The following is a 20,544-nucleotide window of genomic DNA, read 5'->3' as shown; positions in this document are numbered from 1 at the left end:
CACATGAGTGTACCATGGAGGTCAGAAGCCAACATGTGGGAGTTGGTTTTTTTCTACCATGTGGGATTTGAACTCAGGTTGTTAGGCTTGGTGGCAGGCAACTTTATACTTTCTGGCCCCCACCTCTTTTTTTGCTTAGTTTTTTTTTTTTTTTGACATATTAGAGAAATTAGCCCTGTGTCTATGGTATTAGCTGTTTGCCTGCATGTATGTGGGTGCAACACATCCAAGACTGGCACCCTTGGGAGCCGTGAGAACACTGGATTCGCTGGAACTAGCATTACAGATGGCTCTGACCTGCCATGTGAGGGCTGGGACTTCAACAAGAGCAGCAAGCACTTTTAGCAGATGATCCACCTCTCTAGTTCCTCAGCTTATCATGTCTTAACGTTGTATGTAGTAGTTTTCAGTTTTTGTTTTTGTTTTTTTTTGGTTTTTTGAGACAAGGTCTCTCTGTGTTAGCCTTGGCTGTCCTGGACTCACTTTGTAGACCAGGCTGGCCTCGAACTCACAGCGATCAGCCTGCCTCTGCCTCCCAAGTGCTGGGATTACAGGCGTGCGCCACCACGCCCGGCAGTTTTCAGTTTTTATTAACAATTAACTCCTGCATTTAAAACTTCGAACACACTGATCAAACTACTTAGCTTAGACTACATCTTATCACAGAAGCTTTTAGATAACGGTAGGAAACCTTGAATTACCTCATCCTGGGGAATGATAATTTGAACAAGACCGTGGCAATCTCTTAGGACTAAGAAGGTGTTTTGCCTGGATAATGGAAAAAGGAAGAATATTTTATGATAAACTCTCTCAGCTAAAAATTTAAAGACAAAACCTGTAATAAAAACAAAATCCACTGAATTTCCCCATTTTTATGATTATTTCCATAAGCTATATTCATGAAATTATTTTATGCTCCCTCCCCCCCTTGAGACAGTCTGGCTTTGTTGCTCAGGTTGTCCATGAACTTGACATCTTCTTGCTCATCTTTGTTTTTTGTTTTTTAAAAAAAGATTTATTACATATATGTATGTTCTGCCTTTATATATGCCTGCACACCAGAAGAGGGCACCAGTTCTCATTATAAATGGTTATGAGGCACCATGTGGTTACACGGAATTGAACTCAGGACCTCTGGAAGAGCAGCCAGTGCTCTTAATCGCTGAGCCATCTCTCCAGACCACTGCTCAGTTTCTTAAGTAGCTGAGATTATGGGTACACAATCCCATACTTAGCCAAACTGTTTTTTTCAACTTGAATTTCTTTTAATTACTCATATAGCTACTAATTTGCTATATGTGGTTTATTAATGACAAAGTAGATTTAAATCTTTTTTTTTTTTTTTTTTTTTTTTTTGAGACAAGGTCTCGCTGTGTAGCTGTGGCTGGCCTGGAGTCCAGGCCTCACTCACAGAGATCTGTTTGCCTCAGCCACTCCAGTGCTGGGATTAAAGGCGTGTACTACCATTCCTAGCTAGATTTAAAGTTTTCGAATGTGGCTGCTGTGAGCATCTTTTTTGAAGTGTCAGGCATGCATGCAATCACTTGTTTGTTGAAAAATTCTTCAAGGAGACTCTCAGACCTGGTACCAGGCTCTTTTGGCACCATCAGTCATGGGTTGAGAAAGCAGCGATTGTTTCTATTAAACCAGAAGATGGAATCATAAGAAAGAAAAGCCTGAAAACTATTGATTTTTAAAGATTCATTCTAATCTCAATTATGGTTCTGTGTGTGGACATGTGCATGTGAGTGCAGACTTTCTGGAAGGCCAGTGGCGTGAGCTCTCCCCAGAGCTGGCGTTTCAGGCAGCCGGGAGCCTAATGTGGATGCTGTGTCCTCTGCAAGAGCAGAACTCATCCTTAACTCCTGAGCCATCTCTTCAGCCCCTGCAAATGGGTCTTGATCATCCCGCTCCCCTGAGAACAGATTCCCATATGAGGAAACAGGGACTATGGATTTTGTTGTCTAGGCTATGAAACAGTCATGGGAATTGATGGGTTCTGCAGAAGTGTTTTATTTCTTTCTGATGTCTTTCTTCTTACTTTGGTCCAACATCTTACAGGGACTCAATGTGCTAAACTCAAATAAATCTTGGGATTTTGGTTATAATACATGGTCTGGAATCAGCTTTAACTATACCCTGTGTGCATGCAATATTATACAAATTATGACAGGTTAGGGCTGCCTGATTTGACTTTTGCTGCAAAGAACAGCAGGTACACTGTACTGGGGTCACTACTCTTGATAGCAGTCGGCTATGGAGTCTTTTCTCTGAGGGAGCAAATGTTCCAAGAAGGAATCTGGGCACACCAGTTTCAGTCAACTTGAGAGTATGGTTTTAATTCTATACAATAACTAACAGTTAAATTGCTGATAACCAGATATAGAGGCACGTGTCTTTAATCCCAGCACTCAGGAGGCAGAGGCAGGTGAACTTCTGTGGGGTCCAGGCCAGCCTGGTTTACATAGTGAGTTTCTGGCCAGCCCGCTATACTGTAGAACTTTGTCTCAAAACAAAACAACAACAAAACCCAAAACAACAACAAAACCAAAAGACTGTTGGTGGCCTGGGATAGCAAAGGGGAAGACAGCATTTACGGATGCCTCCTTTAGTGAGAGGTGCTTGATTAAGATGTGAAAGCTTCAAGAACACCAAACCCCATTCCAGAGCTCACACTGCTGTTCAGGAGCCCGTGGAGACCTGTGGAGGAAGTGTCTAAAGCACAGGGAATTTCTGTTGCTAGCTTTCAGCCCAAGCCAGTGAGCTACATTAACCAGCTTATCATAAAAAGAGCAAAACACTGTACTTGGCTGAATGCGAGCAAGCACTTATTTTATTCTTATTTACCTATCCTTTTCTATAATGTCTGTAATCACGAAAATGGAATAGATTCTAACAGCAAGCTTTTATTATTTAAGAGAATAAAGCCTTTTCTATTGTCGTAAGTCTTCACAAGGAAATTTTATTAACTTTATAAACTTTTATTTTACATAGTAAAATCCAAAGATAATATTTTAGAGAATTAGAAACACTTGATTGCCTATTTTTTTTTCTCCATAGGTTGAAACAGATAATATATATTTTTCTTCTTTATTTCAGGCAGTTTATTGAGAAAGGAAAAACAGGAGCTGGAGAGGTGGCTCAGAGGTTAAGAGTGACCCAGGTTTGGTTCTCAGCATCGGGATGGCAGCTCACAACTGTCTGTAACTCTAGCTTCATGGGTTGAGACCCCTTTCCTGGTGTCCATGGGCACCAGGCGTGCACATGGCCAGACATACATACAGGCAAGATACCCATACACACGCAGTAAAAATAAGGGAAGAGAGAAGAGACAACCAGTGTATGTTCTCCAGGTCTTGTGGAAAGCACAGAGGTCTTCCTTTGTCCACATACATGTGACTCTAGAAGGGTGATATTGCAGACATCAAGGGAATGAGTATAGTTAAAAAAAAATTGCTTTAAGAATGTTACTATGAGCCAGGCATGGTGGCGCACGCCTTTAATCCCAGTACTAGGGAGACAGAAGCTGGTGGATTGCTGTGAGTTCCAGGCCAGCCTGGTCTACAAAGTGAATCCAGAATAGCCAAGGCTACACAGAGAGACCCCGTCTCAAAAAAAAGAAAAAGTTACTATGGCAGCCAAAGCAGTAGAACGTGCCTGTAATTTCAGCACTCTGGGAGGCAGAGGCAGGAGGATCTCTGTGAGTTCAGGGCCAGCCTGGACTACAAAGCAAACCCAGACGAGCTAAGGCTACACAGAGAAAGCCTGTCTTGGGAAAAAAAAATGTCATTATGGCAAAACTGTAAGAGTCTACACTGTCACTCAGCATAGTGCTGACAGCGGTATAATCAAGCAGGGTAAGGATAAGGGTCTTGCCAGCACAGTTAATGAATGTCTGTACTGAGGCATGCTGAACCCTCCAAGAGCTAAGGCAACTTCTTTTATGTGACAAATATGTACCTACATTTTGGACTTCTTTCATATGAGTTAATGCTCTAATGTGCTTTGGAACGTAAGAGATAGACAACAAAATATGGGTTTCAAACCTAAGGAGCTTTTCCTTCCTCCCGTGCTACTGCTGCTCCACACTGGCTCCCAGCGCCTGCTCTAGTCCCAGTGCCTGCTGACCAAAGGCTACCTCAAGATTATTTCAGTCTTCTGGTGGACCAGGGTTCATCACTGCACCCTTTAATAGATGACATTGGTACTGAGAGTGACACTATCAGAATTTTCCAAAACAAAACACGCAGTGGATTCTGAGAAACTACAGAAGTGGCAAAATGCGATTCTTTGACTGGATAAAATTAGTAAAGGTTGGAATTGTTTGGGAAAACAATCTCCATTTGTTTCAGTTTACCTTCGGTACTGGATCCATCCACACAGGGTGACCTCCTGGCCCAAGTGGGAAGAGCGCAATTCTCCGCAGGTGTTGGTTCGAGCAACGAAGCTACTGAATTCTTTAAAACACACACACACACACACACACACACACACACCAAACAAAACAAAACAAACAACAACAACAAAACAGAAAAGAAAAACAATTTAAAATATAGCAGTAAGAATATTTGTAGCCTGTTTAAAAATATTCTCCATTCATGGTATATTAGCTGTTTCAGGTCAACGGGTGAAGTTAATAAAAACTTTAAACTACATTTGTGTGTGTGTACCCACACGTGTGGGGAGCCAGGTGCTACGGTGCCACCTGTGGAGGTCGGAGGACAACTTGTTGGATTCTGTTCTTGTCTTCCATGTACAATGTGGGTCTTGGGAATGAACTCTGGTCCTCGCTTGGCAGCAAGTGCCCGAACCCACCAAACCGTCTTGCTGGCCTACATCAAACAATTTCCTTATTGTGTTTATCTGCAAGTGGCAAAGCCCAAGGAAATAACTGCCCCAAAATAAAACTATGCATTGTGTTTAGAAACCTAAACTTTTACAAGATGTAGCACTTGCAAGGACCCAGAATACATTTTTCTTTGCTAAGTGAAATATGATCTTGGGATTACCTGTTTGATAGGGCAGTTACTATTTAGCTTTAGTACAAATCTAGTTTATAACAATCATGTGTACATCAATAAAAGATGTTGCGAAAAAAATCTTTCTTTTAGTTTTTCTATTAATAGTACCAACTAAAAACAGACTGTCCTATCTACCTTTGTTTTTATAATTAAGGGGGAAAAAACTTGATTATAAGTTATCAAGAGAGTGAATGGACGCCGAAGAGACGGGTTCAGGGGTTAAAGAGCACTGGCAGCTAGACCCAGGTTCAATTCCCAGGACCGCACGACAGCTTAGAACTGTAACTCCAGTTCCAAGGGATCTGACACTCTCACACGAACATGTGTGCTGGCAAAACACCAATGCACATTAAATAAACAAGTAAATAAATAGAGAAAACGAATGATCTGCTATTAAAATGCAGTGAAGATTGGGGAAACACGCTGTCAAAACCAGGAAGAAGCTCGCCGCTGCTTTCACCTGGAATTCTTTGTGAACTCGACGTGAGACTTCTGGAGAAAGAACCCCAGCTTGGCTGGGTGGTCTTTCCGATGGGTCTGGATAAACCCCTGCACAGACGATTTAACCAAGAACCAAGATACATGTTGAAGTCCCAGGATCGGGAGAGACAATCACGGATCCCACGCTGCGGGTGTGGTGCTGCTCAAACTCGGTTTCCGGAATTCCAGGGAACCTTTTAAATTCTAGTTCCCACGCAAATGCATCCGGACCCTCCTCCGCAGAGCATCCAAGTATCTACAACGTAAATTAATCTGCGGGGTCTCTAGGGCCCTTGGTGAGTGGGTAGGGCAAAACTTTTGCTACCTTCAGTGCATTAGTTCCAACTTGAATTAAACAAGACTGCGGCCCGAAGACACCAAAGATCCCAAAGAGCAGCGCGAACGCGACCCCAGCGGAAAGACCGGCCACGTTTTCTCGAAGGTGACTAGGCCATACGCAGAGTCATATGGATGTACAGCCTCGCGTTTCAAACCTCCCAAACCTGTCGGCCCAGCTTGAATTTTTCTGAAAGGCGAAGGGGAGCAAATCGAAAATGCTTCTAGGTTCGAATCCAGACACAAACCACGTTCAGAAGCCGGTGTCTCTGACGCCCTGCGAGCGCCAAACATTACGTAAGGTATTCGGCCAATCAGCGATAGGTCGACTCCCGCCATGTTTATTGTGGGCGGAAATAGGCGAGAAAGCTTCGAGCCGGTTGTAAAACGGAAGAGCAACACGGCGCAACTGGAAACTTGAGGCTACTGATTAGTCACGAAGCCTTGCCCTCAGTTAAAATGGCGGCTTCAGTTGCTAATTTCCGTGAATTCGGCGGGCCACAAGAGAGGCTTTCCGCAGCCGCAGGGCACGTCGGGAAATGATTTTAAACTGTGGAAGGCGTAGTGTCTGTGATGTTGTGGGTTCCCGGACGGAGGTTTCATTCAGGTTTACCTTTGATCACAGGAGAGCGCCGGAGAAGGGGCTTTGGGGACGCCAGCTCCCGCGGAGTGAAAGGTCGCAGAGCCGTGCCGCTAGGGAAGCGGAACTGTTTCTTCCAAGCTGCAGTTTCAGGCGTTGCCCCTGTCTGAGGGAGCCTAGGTTCCCTCGCTGGGCTCCTGACGTCTCTTCTGAACTCACCAGGGATTGCTTCAGTTCTCTCTTAGCAGCCAATTTGGCCGCTTTCTCTCTCTCTCTCTCTCTCTCTCTCTCTCTCTCTCTCTCTCTCTCTCTCTCTCTCTCTCTCTCTCTCTTTCTCTCCCTCTCTCCCTCCCTCCCTCCCTCTCCTTCTCAAAAAAACCTTTTGCCTCGTCGTAGTCTTGGAGCCAGACTTAAAGAATGATTCGTGAATCCGGAATGGGTGACAGCGTCATTACGACATATTTTTGGTAAGAGGGTTTGTTAGGGTCCTGTACTGGCTACGTACTGGGTTGAGCTCTGTTGTGTGGCTGTTGTCTTTGGAATGCTTTTGTGTATTTAGGTGGGTACGTACTGTGTTGTGGGGTACACTTAAATCCAGCATGACGTAAACACCAGGTCAATGCAGATGACAAAAATGTATTGTAATCAAAACTGCTACTCGCTTCTTTACTGATCGATCAGAGCTGCAGAACAGATCCTGGAACTGAACTGGGACCCTGAAGGACGTTGTTCAGCATATTTAAAGCATGAAACCATAAAGCGAGTGGGGGGGGGCGGGTTGGGCTGTAGCATTGTCCAATCATATTTTGACATAAGGGGTTGATCAAGGGACTTCCCATCAATCAGGCTAGGAGTGGGTTCCTGAGCCTGGCAACGTCAACTTAGTTTGACCCTGCCAGTAAGATGGAGAAGTTGTCTTTGGGATGTGTGGACTCAGACAACTGTTTTCTTACAAGTTTTCCCTGATATGGCTGGACTCTGACAAACTTTCTCCTTACAAGCTGCCCCTGAGATGTCTGGACTCTGACAACTGTCTCCTTACAGCAGAGCTGTTCAGCTATAAGTCCTCAGCTGCCTTAGGGCCTGGGACCTTGAACTCAGTTTTCTCCCTAAGATTAAATGAAGTCTGAAAACCAAATGGTAGTGCTTAGAATAAGTTTCTTTTGCTTGTTCCCAACATTGTCCCCTTGTCTTTGTACCTTAATCAAATCTTTGATGTTATGCTTTCTGTCTGTTGTGCCCTCAGGACCAAAAATTTGATAGCATTATTGCGGTCTTGGAAAAAAAAGTGAAATGAAATTTATCATGCTGGGGGCATAAAGCATAACTAGGAGGAATAGGACTAAGGACCCAATCAGGATGGTGATGAGAGGGGTTGCCATGGGGATCAATTTTGACTATTCATCTTGTCCTGTTCCCTCTGCAAATATATTTCCGAAATCTTAAAGATTTCAATCATATGTAAGGTGACTGATTATTAATTTGTACTTTTTTTTATCCTGAACAGTTTATAATAAAATGACAATTCTGAACTAAAGTATCAAGATAAGACTTTTAAATTTTCAGATTGGGAACTTTCTTGATCCTTATATGGTATACTATTATAGAACATAACAGTTCTTTGTATGACTCAGTTTATTAAAAAATAGCTATATATTAATAATACTAGTAAAAACAGTGAGGTTAAACATCTATCTTTAAATCTGCCTCTGTTTGCCTGAATAGACTTAATGTAGGGGGAGACATAGTTTTAAGCCAGTGATTCCCATTTTTTTTTTTAATGCTGTAACCCTTTAATATGATTTGTGTATGTGTGTGTGACATCAGTCATAAAATAAACATCTACTTTGCAGGCAATCCTAGACTACCCCTGTAAAAAGTTTCTCATGTCAACAAATCCATTGACATACATGGATTTGTTTATCTGAATCAGTTACAGTCTTAAAATAGAGATCTTACTGTCCACAGGCCACAAAGGGTTGTGACCTACAGGTTGAAAAATTGTTTCAAGTTCTTTGTCAAGCTGTCCAAGCTCATTGTCTTACTGCATGATAAGAATTCTTTAGTTTCTGTTGCTTAGCTGTGGCCCTAATTTTTTAGTTTTTTTAAATTCACCTATTCATCAAAATCATATATTAATAAAGACATTATAATAAAATACATATAAACTTTAAAATGTCCTATAGCCTTATAAATTTAAACATTTTTAAATCCAGTTTCACCTTATGATCAAAATGAAGACTCGGAGGCAATAAATTTTTTTGCTTGTTCCCAACAGCTGAAGTTAACGTTCAGGTGAGCGTTGGTATGGGGTAGCGGATTGACTTTTTTGGCAATCTTGCAGTGATTAACTCAGAGGCCCTTTCTTCTTGGACTAACTACAAGAGAAACAATTGAGTTATGTGTTATGAACTGAGTAGGAAAGGATTTGGCAAAAGATGTAGTTCTGTGGGTACTAGAAAGCTGCTGAGAGAGTGAGTCTTGGGAAGTCATCCGGCAACATAGTTTACATAATGGGGTCATTTGAAGAGTGAACAAAACAGTAGTACCAGATGTGTGCCTGCACTAGGGAGACTGAAGCAAGAAAGTTGCTGAGTTCGAGGCCAACCTGGGGTTGACACAGTGAGACTGTCTCTGAACAAAACACCTCCAGACAAAAGGAAAATATTTGTTGAAGGCTTACTGTCCATCAACACATCCAGTAAAGTTGCATTCTCTTTACTTTATACACATTCAGCTCAGTTTTGTTCCTTTTCTGGCTGAAGGAGGCTTGGTAGGGAAGGAAATCCCTTACACAGGGTTGGAAGGCGGCAGTTGAGGCGTTTCCTCCACAGGGCAAGTTCTGGTAGAGGGTGTTGGTGGTGTGGGGCTGGGTCTGTAAAGATGCTCTCCAGTTTTCTGGCTAGAAATTGCACATCTTTCTGGCAACCAGGAGTGTTAAGTGCACAGCCAGCAGGGGTATGCAGTACTCTAGTCTGGGAGCATGGTTTTCTAATTGGCTGGTGATCTAGAGCCAGTTAGGAAAAGGTCATTCTGTTGCTGTTGCTATGCAGCCTCCTTCAGGAAAGGGCGACAAACTGTGATATGGCCGCCTTTCCTCCTAGGACTGGCCTTGGTTCCCTTGATTCCCTTCCAACCTCCAGGGATCCTGGAAGAGAGCTGTCCACCCACCATGCCAGGTGTCATAAATGTTGTCTTTCCATGTGCTCCTATAAACTCGCCTCATGCCTTTCCTAACTTTTTAAAACTGGTAAGCCAGATTAGAGACTGCTCTTCAGGGTCATGGCGAAGGCCTTGTTATGCCTGCCCATCATTCATGGTGGTCTTACAACTCTCCTTTGCAGCATAGATATAACATTATTTGACTTCTTCTAGAGCTCATACTATAAGCTGGCTTGCTTTGGTATTTCCCTTCATAGCAACAGAACATTGGCTAAGACGGGAAACAAAAGGATGTTGTGGAAAAGGTGTAGTGGAATGGAAAGAGTAAGAAGTATCTGTAGAGCAATATGCATGAATCAACTTTTGTGTGATTAGAATTCAAGTTACCTTTTTTTTTAATGCAGACCATGGATCGCTATGACTCACGAGGATCGACTTCTAGACAAAGGACCACAAATCTTAAAGATTACTCTGTAGGTGCCACCCCTCTGCAGAAACGACTGGAATTCGTCAGGAGGCACAGTTCATACTTTCCAAGTCCATCTCAAAGGAAAATTCCCCAGTGTTCACAGTTGCAGGTATGGTTTGTGTCCCCGTGAGATAGTCAGTCATAGAAAATCTATGAACTAGAATACATCACCTAGCTGGGTGCAGTGGCACACGCCTGTAATCCCAGCACTCAGGGAGGCAGAGGCAGATGGATCTCTGAGTCGGAGGCCAGCGTGGCCTACACGAATGAGTCCAGGACAGCCAGGACTACAAGAGAAAACCTGTCTTGGAAAACCAAAACCAAAACCAAAACAAAACACCCAAAAACCAAACCAAAAAACCCAACTTACATAACTATAATACCTTTAGTATCTTAACCTGTCAGCTAATAGATAAATGAGGAACAGCTATGTAAGTAATTCTTCAATGTTTTTCTTTTATGACATTGGCATCTTATTATTTTCATTTTACTTTTTGGGGGTGTTGGTGGTTCAAGACAGGGTTTCTCTGTGTAGCCTTGGCTGTCCTAGACTCACTTTGTAGATCAGGCTGTCCTCAAACTCACAGAGATTTGCCTGCCTCTGCCTCCCAAGTGCTGGCATTACAGGTGTGCACCACCATACCTGGCGACGTTGGCATTTTCGAAGAATATAGACTCATATTTTTCTCTGATTGACTGGAATATTCCTCATTTTCTTATTTGTATGATGTTTCTCAATAATTGGAATGTATATTCTTGTCTAGCAGATTGTATAGGTTCTGTTGTATTCTTTGGTTTCCTTCAGGGTAGCCTTCTCCTCTTGTCTGTGGTGTGTGTCTAGTGTCTTTTGGGATAGGAGATAAGTTTGCTTCTTATGATGGTTTTTGAAGAATTGCTAGTGCCAGTACTGAAAATAATAGTTCCTAGCCTGGAAGCTACTGGGTTTTTAGTGTAGGGCCTTGCATAAGTTAAGCTTAGGTCTAACCCTGAACTACCTTCCCAGACTAAGCGACTTTATTTATTTATTTATTCATTCTTTCTCCTGAGAGCTGAGATTACGTGTGTGCACCTACATGACCTCCAAGTGTATAGTGTTTTGCCTGCTTGTATGTATATGTACCACATGTGTGCCTGAGGTGGTCAGAAGAGGGCACTGGAGTCTCTAGACTTCGAGTGACATCATAGTGAACCATCATGCGGATGCTGAGAACCAAAGCCAGCTCCTCTATCTTTTCTCCAACCCCTCCGAGATATTTTATATAAAGATAGAAATGTCTAGTTTAGTGCTTCTTATTTTTATAATTTTCCTGTATATTTAATAAGAAAATGTATGGCTGGGAACTTACTTTGTAGACCAGGCCAGCCTCAAACTCACAGAGATCTGCCAGCCTCTGTCTCCAGTACTGGGATTAAAGACATGCTCAGTTTAACACATTTTCTTTATTTAATATGCACATGAATTGAGCATGTATCTTTATAGGATATTACTCCTGTGGATATATGCCAAGAGTGGTCTAGCTCAAGAAGTTCCACACTGCCTTTGTAGTGTGCACTGGCTTATGTTTCTACCAAAGTGGGTTTGTAGTTGTTGTTGTTGTTGTTGTTTTTGGTGGCACTTGTGACTCTACTAGAGCACAGACAAACATATTTCTAAGTATCCTTTTATTTATTATACTAAATTAGGCTGTGTTGCATAAAGTGGACTTACTGTCAAATAATTTTTTAAATTACTTAAGGCTAATCAAACTAGATCCTTCAGAAATACTTTTGTGTGGGTAGTGCAAGTCCAGGGCTGGCCACATTTACCAAGCCCCCTGCCGTTAAATGACAGCACCACTGTTTTCAAGATATATAAAATAAGCTGGGCGTGGTGGCGCACACCTTTAATCCCAGCACTCGGGAGGCAGAGGCGGGCGGATCGCTGTGAGTTCGAGGCCAGCCTGGTCTACAAAGTGAGTCCAGGACAGCCAAGGCTACACAGAGACACCCTGTCTCAAAAAACCAAAAAAAAAAACCAAACCCCCCCCCAAAAAAGATATATAAAATAGAACATAAATATTTATCTATGAACTGTTTATTAAAATCCTGTGAAATGCCACTGTTATGATCCAGCAGCTAGAGGAAATGAAATAGACAAAACCCTGTCCTCAGTAACCTTATACTCTGATTGGAAAGGAAGACAAGACAAATAATACATATATATTCGGATCATAGTAAGTGCCATGAAGAAAAATAAAATGGTTAGGAGACAGTGACAGACTTGGAGTGATACATTTACTTCAGAGTGGCCTCTGAGATAAGAACTGATGACAGAATTGAATACAATTGGGAGCTGTCTTGTGTGAGCATTCAGAGGAAGAGCTTCCTTCCACTCAGGAGGGAGGGCAAAGGCAGAGGACCATTTAATGACCTGTAAAGTCCTGCAAACTCCATTTGAGATAAATCTTTGGAACCCAAGATCATGTACCAAGAAGTAGATTTATGTTGAATGTATAAATTGCCATGATTAAATTCCTTTTTAAATTAAAAAATATTATTATTATTATTATTTTGAGACAGGGTTTCTCTGTGTAGCCTTGGTTGTCCTGGACACGCCTTGTAGTCCAGGCTGGCCTCAAACTCAAAACAATCTGCCTGCCACTGCCTACCTGAGTGCTGGAATTACAGGCGTGTGCTGCTGTGCTCAGCTGCTATAATTAAATTCCTACCCATATTTTTGTTTTTTCAAACCTGTGTCTTAATTTTTTTGTTTTAGGAAGATGTTGATCCTCAGAAAGTTGCATTTCTCCTGCACAAACAGTGGACGGTATATAGTCTAACTCCCCTGTATAAATTCTCCTATGCTAATCTTAGAGAATATTCTAGACTTTTGAGTGCATTTATTGCTGCTGAAAAACAAAAAGGACTTGCTGTGGAAGTGGGGGAAGACTTCAACATTAAAGTGAGTTTCTCCACTCTGCTTGGAGTGAAAGGAACACAAAGAGACGCCGAAGCCTTGCTTGTCCAGGTACAGCGTGATCGCGCGGCATGTGCTTAGTGCGGGTTAAGGTCTGCGTGCTTGGTGTGCAGTAGAGACTACAGTATTTCTTACTGCTTGTTCTTTTGTTTTTGTTTGTTTTTCATTTAAAAACATTTTTACTACATTTATATATTTATATATTTATTTATTTATTTATATGTGTGTGAGTGTGTATGTGTGGCTGTGTGCCACAGTGCACTTAGAGAACCTACTGGAATTGGTTCTCTCTAATGTGGGATCCTGGGGCTCAAACTCCTGCTGTTAGGCACATCTTACAGGACCAAAGTTTGTTTTTTAAAAAATCTTACTTTATTACTTAATTACTTACCTATTTACTTATTTAATTGGTTTTTGTCAAGACAGGGTTCTCTGTGTGTAGCCCTGGCTGCCCTGGACCTTACTCTGTAGACCAGGCTGGCCTCGAACTCACAGAGCTCCGACTGCCTTTGCCTCCCAAGTGCTGGGATTAAAAAGTATGCGCCATGAATGCCTGGCTCTTATTTTATATTATAATAATTAGATAGAGTCAACTTAAATTTTGTTTCCTACATGTATAGGAAATTTTTTTGTGAATGTAATATACTGATATTAGAAAACACACAGAAGTATAAAGAAACTTTAAGAAACTTGTGCTGGCAGGATGACTGGGCAGGTCAAGCCCTGGTGGTTTGAATTTGATACCTGGAGCCAAAGTTGGAAGGAAAGAAACTATTCCATAAAGGTGGTTTGGTCCTCACACTCCACTCTGGCACACATGCCCCCCAACCGTGTACTCAGATACATACAATAATATTTTTAACTGAAATTTAACATTTTTGACATACATGGATTTGTTTATCTGAATCAGTTACAGTCTTAAAATAGGGATCTTACTGTCCACACTTTGCATTCTGGCATTTTGGCTAATCAGTGTTGTGGATAATACTCACAATTAGGAATTCTACATTTTTGTAGGTACAGCTACATGTTACAGTTTATTTTTTATTGTGATAAAACACTGACCAAAAGCAACTTGGGGAAGAAAGAGTTTATAAATTGGCTTACATCTCCATGTCATAGTCCTTGAAGGAACCCCAGGCGGGCGCTCAACAGAGACAAGAGGGAGCACTGCTTATCAGCATCCTCCCTGTGGCTCGCTCAGTTTGCCTTCTTACACAATCCTCGCTACCTGCACAGGGTGGCACTGCCCACATCAATCAGTAATCAGGAAATGCGAGGCCAGGCTGGTGTGGAAAGTTGTCAGTTGATGTTCCCTCTTCCCAGATGACTGTGGCTGTGTTAAGGTGACTAAAAATTAACATGATAATTCAGTGGAGTTTTTAAGGTTTAGTTCCTAGAAGCAGAACAATAGTAAAATCTGTTGATTATATCATTCCATGTGGTACTCTCAGGTGGGAACATAAACTTTCAGCAGCCACTTTAGAAAGCAATGGGTTTCAAAATTTTATTTCTTGATAACCTTACAGACTCGTAGGTCACGACAGTGTGATACATAGAGTATATTTGGTCTTAGAGATGTTTGGATCCCTCATCATCTCTTAAATAAGGAGACTGTTAAATGATCCTTTATTAAGAAATATTATGGGGCAATGATTTAAATGTTGCCTTGGTCAGTACTTTAACAAAAACTATTGTGTTTTGAAGCTGTGTTTGATATTTAATTCACAATGGGAAATTTGAGGGGTTAGTCATGAGAATATAATTAAAAATTTAAGCCATCTTGAATAGATTAGCCCAATGGGACAAATTAAAAGGCCCTTAAATTTTAGGGTTAAGGTTTACTGCCTTAATTTAGATTGAGAGGAGATTTTCATTTTACATATAATATCAAAGATGAATGTATTGGGCCTTTTAGATTCTTTTTAATTAGATTTATTCCTTTTATTTTATGTGTGTCTTGCCTGTTTGTATGTCTGACCACCTGTGTGCTTGGTGCCCTTGGAGGTCAGAAGAGGGCATCCGATCACCTGGAACTGGAGTTACAGGTGGCTGTGAACCACCATACGGGGGCTAGGAGTGGAACCCAGGTCCTCTGCAAGAGCAACAAGGTCTCTTCACTGCCGAGCCAGCTCTTCAGCCCTGGGGATTTTTTTTTTCTGAGTTAGGGTTTCTCTGTGTAGACTTGGCTGTCTTGGACTTGCTTTGTAGACCAGGCTGTCCTTGAACTCACAGCGATCTGCCTGCCTCTGCCTCCTGAGTGCTGGGATTAAAGGCGTGCAACACCATGCCCGGCTCAGCCCTGGGGATTTTTAATACAAAGCTGTCAACTAAAAATCAGCGGTCTGTAATCTGAGATTATATTAATAGTACACTCTATTCAAGGATGATCTAACCAGACTTTTTTCTAACCTAGAGCCTTGTATATACTATGTACTTTGCCACTGAGTTAGACTCTTAGGCCCTTGTCATTAAACTTTTCTGAACTAAGTATGTTCATTTTTGGATGGCTCCATGCATGAGAAGTTCAGAGAAGAGAAACTGTGAGTGTATGTCCTAGGAGGAATGACTTGAAGACACTGGAGATGTTGACCTTGACAGTGTATGTGTTGTGGACCAGCAGGTATCTGAAGGGCTTTTCCTACATAGAAGAGAGATTAGATTTTATTTGTCCTACATGCCCATAATGGAGAGGGAGAGCGTGGGCGGGAAGTGTGTGTAACATACGGAAGAGGAGAGCACCCACAGCACTCCACCTCTTCCTGTCTCCATGCTAGTCCCTAAGCTGTTTAACTACTACTTACCTCTCGGCTCCTGTAGTAACTGTGGACCACAGCAAAAAGAAACTTCTCTGACCGAAGCTGACAGCAGTATTCATCAATGAACACAACATAGTATTTTAAGAAGGCAATTTGAAAGGGACATTATGCCCACTTAGCAATAAGACGGCAGTATAGAGCCTAGGTTTACAGTTCCAGACATGAATTCCTTCCTGTGCAGTAGGCCTCAAGTGTAGTAACAAAGTTATTGGTTACTCCCACAGCAGTTATGCCATTATTGCACATTCATTCATTCATTCATTCATTCATTCATTCAGGCAGTATCTCATAGACCACATTAGCCTCAAACGTGCTATGTAGCCAAAGGTGTCTTCCTGATTCAGCCTGGGATTATGAGCATGTGCCAACCATACTTGGCCTTTTAATATACTCACTAATTTTGAGAAGATAAAATTTAGGAGTAAATGGTCTTTTAAACTTAATGAACTTGTTTTGGTTTCCCTTGTAGATTCTCTCAAAATCTCAGTCATCCCGTGAACACAGAGAAGGCAAAGTGTTGTGGACTGGTTGGTTCTGCTGTGTGTTTGGAGAGAGTCTCCTGGAGACTGTCTCAGAAGACTTCACCTGTCTACCCTTATTCCTTGCGAACGGAGCAGAGTCCAATACATCCTTAGTTGGAAGCTGGTTTCAGAAAACCTTTGACTGTTGCTTCAGCCCATTAGCAATCAGTGCATTTAACCTTTCCTGGATGGCTGCTATGTGGACTGCATGCAAAATGGACTGTTACACGGCTACTACTGAGTTTTTTTGGTCTGTGCCCTGCAGCCCTCAAAGCCTGGATATTTCTTATGCAATACACCCAGAGGACGCAAAAGCTTTATGGGACAGTGTCCACAAAACACCTGGGGAGGTTACCCAGGATGAAGTTGACTTATTTATGGACTGCCTTTATTCACATTTCCATAGGCATTTCAAAATTCACTTATCAGCCACAAGATTGGTTCGTGTCTCAACATCTGTAGCTTCAGCACATACTGATGGGAAAATAAAGGTTAGTTTGAACACATCTAACTAATTTTTTGGTCATGTTTCCCAAATGTGAGGTGACTATATTTTTACATGGAGAAACATAGTTGAATGTATAGTAGTTCAAGACAACAGTGACTTAGTGTATGCTTTATAAGTGACCCAATTGGGCATGGTGGTACATGCCTTTAATCCTAGCACTCAGGGGAGGCAGAGGCAGGTAGATCGCTGTGAGTTCTAGGGCAGCCTGGTCTACAAAGCGAGTCCAGGACAGTCAAGGCTACACAGAGAAACCCTGTTTTGAAAAAGTAAAAATAAATAAGTAAATAATAAATGACCCACTAATGTCTGACCACCTAGAGCCAGTCTTAGAGTGGAAGGGCACTGTGCTCTGTAGAGCTGAGTAATATGAACTACACTCTAACAACTGAAAACTTCAAAATTGCCACATTTTGAGATAGTTATTAAAATAATAGCATTTTTATGTGTGGGATAAAATTATAGCCAGCGACAGAATAAATGTCATCTTTGCCTTCTAGGCTTTTCTATTGATTGCCATTAGGAAGGAAGACATGGTTTTTATGTTCTCTAAAGAAGCAAATATTTGGCTTCTAAGACATTTGTTTTTAAATTTTTATTATGTATATGGGTGTTTTGTCTGTATGTATGTGTGTGCTGCACCTGGAGCTCCTGGAAGCCAGAAGAGGGAACCTTTAGATCCACTGACACTGGAGTTTGGTTGTGAGCTGTCATATGGGGCTGAGAATTGAACCTGGGTCCTCTGAAGGAGGAGTCAGTGCTCTTACCCACTAAGCCATCTATCTAGTCCCTTTAAGATATATTTAACACTCGGGGAGGCAGAGGCAGGCCTCTGTGAGTTCGAGGCCAGCCTGGTATACAAAATGAATCCAGGACAGCCAAGGCTACACAGAGAAATCCTGTCTCAACAAAACAAAACAAAACAAAACAAACAAACAAAAACCAAACCAAACCAAAACAAAAAAACCAAAGAACAAAAAAATAAAAAAAGCTTAAATATGAATCCCTATACAATTCAGTAAATGTTTCTTATTATTTTGCCTTTGTTAAGACTTTTAAAATTGGGGTTGGGGATTTAGCTCAGTGGTAGAGTGCTCGCAAGGCCACGGGTTCAGTCCTTAGCTCTTAAAAACAAACAAACAAAACACACACACACACACAAACAAACACAAAACCTCTTAAAAATTAAGGATTTAATTCTACTTTTTTTCCTACTTTAAAATTTTTCTGTGTATTTGTCCTTTTCTTAAGTGTGGTGGGAATTCATCAACAAAACACATAGGCAAACACTTGGCCACTGAGCTACACTCTTTCTGTCCTATTTATGCATTCTTAGGGCATACTATGGCTCAGGAAGGGCTGGATTACAGTAACTAATCTATCTTTTCTTTGTATTGGAATCTTCAGATCGTCTAGTTACTTTGAAATAGATAATAAATTGTAGTCCCAACTGTGCTATAAAAACAGAACTAATTTCTCCTATCTGGTTGTATTTTGTTATCCAATATGTATCCCCTTTCTATCTCTCTTTAGCTGTCTGTGACCACTCTTTTCTTCTGTGAGATTTGTTTTGTTTTAAGGAAGGGTCTCATGTAGCTCAGGCTAGCCTTGAACTCATTATGTAGCTGATGGTGATGTTGAATTCCCAATCCTCCTGCTTCCCCTCCCAAGTAGTGAGATAACAGATGTGCACCATTACTCACCGAGATCAATGGTTTTTAGCTTTCACAAATGAAAGTATTCTATATTTGCTTTTTTGTGCCTAGTAGATATTAATTCTGATTTTTTTTTAGAACAACACTATTTTTACTCCATGTTTATTTTAAAGCAAGGAAATCAAGGCCAGAATAAATTTAAGTGACACATTCAGGGTAGCTTAGGAAGAAAGGATGTAAGGAGCTAGTGTTGGCTCAGTGGGCAAGAGTCCTTGCTGCCAAGCAGGATGACCTGAATTTGATCCCTGGGTCCCACACGGTGGAAGGAGAAATAACTGGCTCCTGAAAGTTTTCCTTTGACTTCTTTCTCTACATGTGCTGTGGCATGCACATACATAAAGACACAAAATAAATACTTTTTAATAAAAAGAAAAGGAGACAATATTTGGACTTTGATATCTTAGGTACCATGAGTACTGTATAACTCACATTTTCAAACTGGACGTTAAAATGAAATAATTGGCTGGAACATAATTTTCATGAGAAGAGCTAAGCATTGAAAATAAAAGGAACATGCTTATAACACTAGCACCTGGGAGGTAGAGGCAGGAGAATCAGTAGTCCTTGGCAACATAGGGAGTTCAAAGCCACCATGGGCTAGTTGAGACCCTGTCTCAAAAAACTAAAACAAGGACGAGAGAGATGGCTTAGTGACTGAGAGCACTTATTTGAGAGTCTGGTTCCTAGTACCCATATTGGGCAGGTCACAAGTGCCTGCAACCTCACTTCCAGAGGATCCAGCACCCTCTCTGGCCTTTTAAAAGCAGGCTCAGCTGTTTGAAGACTGTATTGTTCTTGCAGGGAATCTGAGCTAGGTTCCCAGGACCCACATCAGGCAGTTCACAACTTCCTGTAACTCTGTCTTCAAGAGATCAGATGCCTCTGGCTTCTTTGGGCACTTGCATTCATGTGCATATACTTATACACACAACTACATAATTAAAAATAAGTAAAATCAACAAAAACCATGACAAAACCCACAAATATCAAAATGCTGTCATCATCATAATACTTACTGCATTAATTTTAAACCTATAATCTTTTTTTTTCTTTTACAGATTCTGTGTCATAAATACCTTACCGGTGTGCTGGCATATATGACAGAACTGGCAATTTTTCAAATTGAGTGAATTCCTGTATGGACTATAAATGATGCATTATAAACCCTTCCGATTATCTGCTGAATTGCTATACCAAGTGGGACAGTGGAAGAAACACTGCACCTGTTTTCTCATGGTGCCTTTGGAGTTGTCCAGGTGGATCTACATCACAGCAGTGGTAGTGGGTGAGCCGCGTTCGTGTGCTTGTGTGCCCATCATATCAGTGTAGTCGTGTCATGTATAATGCTGTTAATATAAAACTATCCAAGTTAGTCAAATAAACTTATCTAAAATCTGGTGTTGCTGATTTAGGTTATTTATTCTCTTGGTGAGACTTGCCTCTGAGGTTTCTGTTTGAGGTCCACAATTTTTTTTTTTCCTTTGAGACAGAGTTTCTCTGTGTAATAGCCCTTGCTGTCCTGGAACTCTTTCTAGTTTAGGCTGGCCTCGAACTCAGAGAGATCTGCTTGCCTCTGCCTCCTGAGTGCTGGGATTACAGGTATGCACCACCATGCCCAGCTGAGGTCCTCGAGTTTTCACTTCCAGATTTCCCTTAGCTTGTTTTTTGTTTGTTTGTTTTTAAATTCTATTTCCACTTTCAGGTTTTGAAATACATTATTTATTTCCTTTCACTATTTGTGTTTTCATAGATTTCTTTAAGGGATTTACTCATTTCCTTTTAAAGGACCTCTATCATATTCATAAAGGCTATTTTAAGGTCTTTTTGTCTTGTGCTGCAGGTATGTAGCAATTCTCAGGGCCTACTGTGGTAGGGTTGCTGGGTTCTAGTGGAGACCTACTGTCCTGCCTATTACTGATTATGTTTTATGATGGTGTGTAGGCATCTGGGTTCGGGAAGATTATATTTCATGATGTTGGT

The 20,544-nt window shown here is 41.4% G+C and overlaps 2 protein-coding genes across 3 annotated transcripts in view; one reads left to right on the top strand and one right to left on the bottom strand.

Annotated features, from left to right (window-relative positions):
* The window catches only part of DARS2 (aspartyl-tRNA synthetase 2, mitochondrial), a 29,037-nt gene extending 22,901 nt beyond the window's left edge, over positions 1-6,136 (bottom strand). The window contains exons 1-3 of one of the 2 annotated variants that reach the window (XM_084783350.1): positions 5,482-6,136; positions 4,358-4,457; positions 702-768 (exon numbers count right to left, since the gene is read on the bottom strand). In XM_084783350.1, the coding sequence (XP_084639476.1) occupies positions 702-768; positions 4,358-4,457; positions 5,482-5,605 (291 nt within the window). In that variant the 5' untranslated portion in view covers positions 5,606-6,136. The remainder of the gene's footprint in view (positions 1-701; positions 769-4,357; positions 4,458-5,481) is intronic. The other variant, XM_084783351.1, reaches the window with a different exon arrangement.
* A 196-nt stretch (positions 6,137-6,332) lies between these two features.
* CENPL (centromere protein L) lies at positions 6,333-19,962 on the top strand. Its single transcript, XM_084784255.1, has 5 exons — positions 6,333-6,884; positions 9,984-10,157; positions 12,804-13,055; positions 16,293-16,835; positions 19,623-19,962. The coding sequence occupies exons 2-5, from the start codon at positions 9,987-9,989 to the stop codon at positions 19,692-19,694; spliced, it is 1,038 nt and encodes a 345-aa protein (XP_084640381.1). The 5' UTR covers positions 6,333-6,884; positions 9,984-9,986; the 3' UTR covers positions 19,695-19,962.
* The last annotated feature ends 582 nt before the right edge of the window (positions 19,963-20,544 follow it).

This window comes from Acomys minous, assembly GCF_964271855.1.
Source record: "Acomys minous genome assembly, chromosome: 1".
Taxonomy (NCBI): Eukaryota; Metazoa; Chordata; class Mammalia; order Rodentia; family Muridae; genus Acomys; species Acomys minous.
This window is presented reverse-complemented; position numbering and strand designations above follow the sequence as displayed.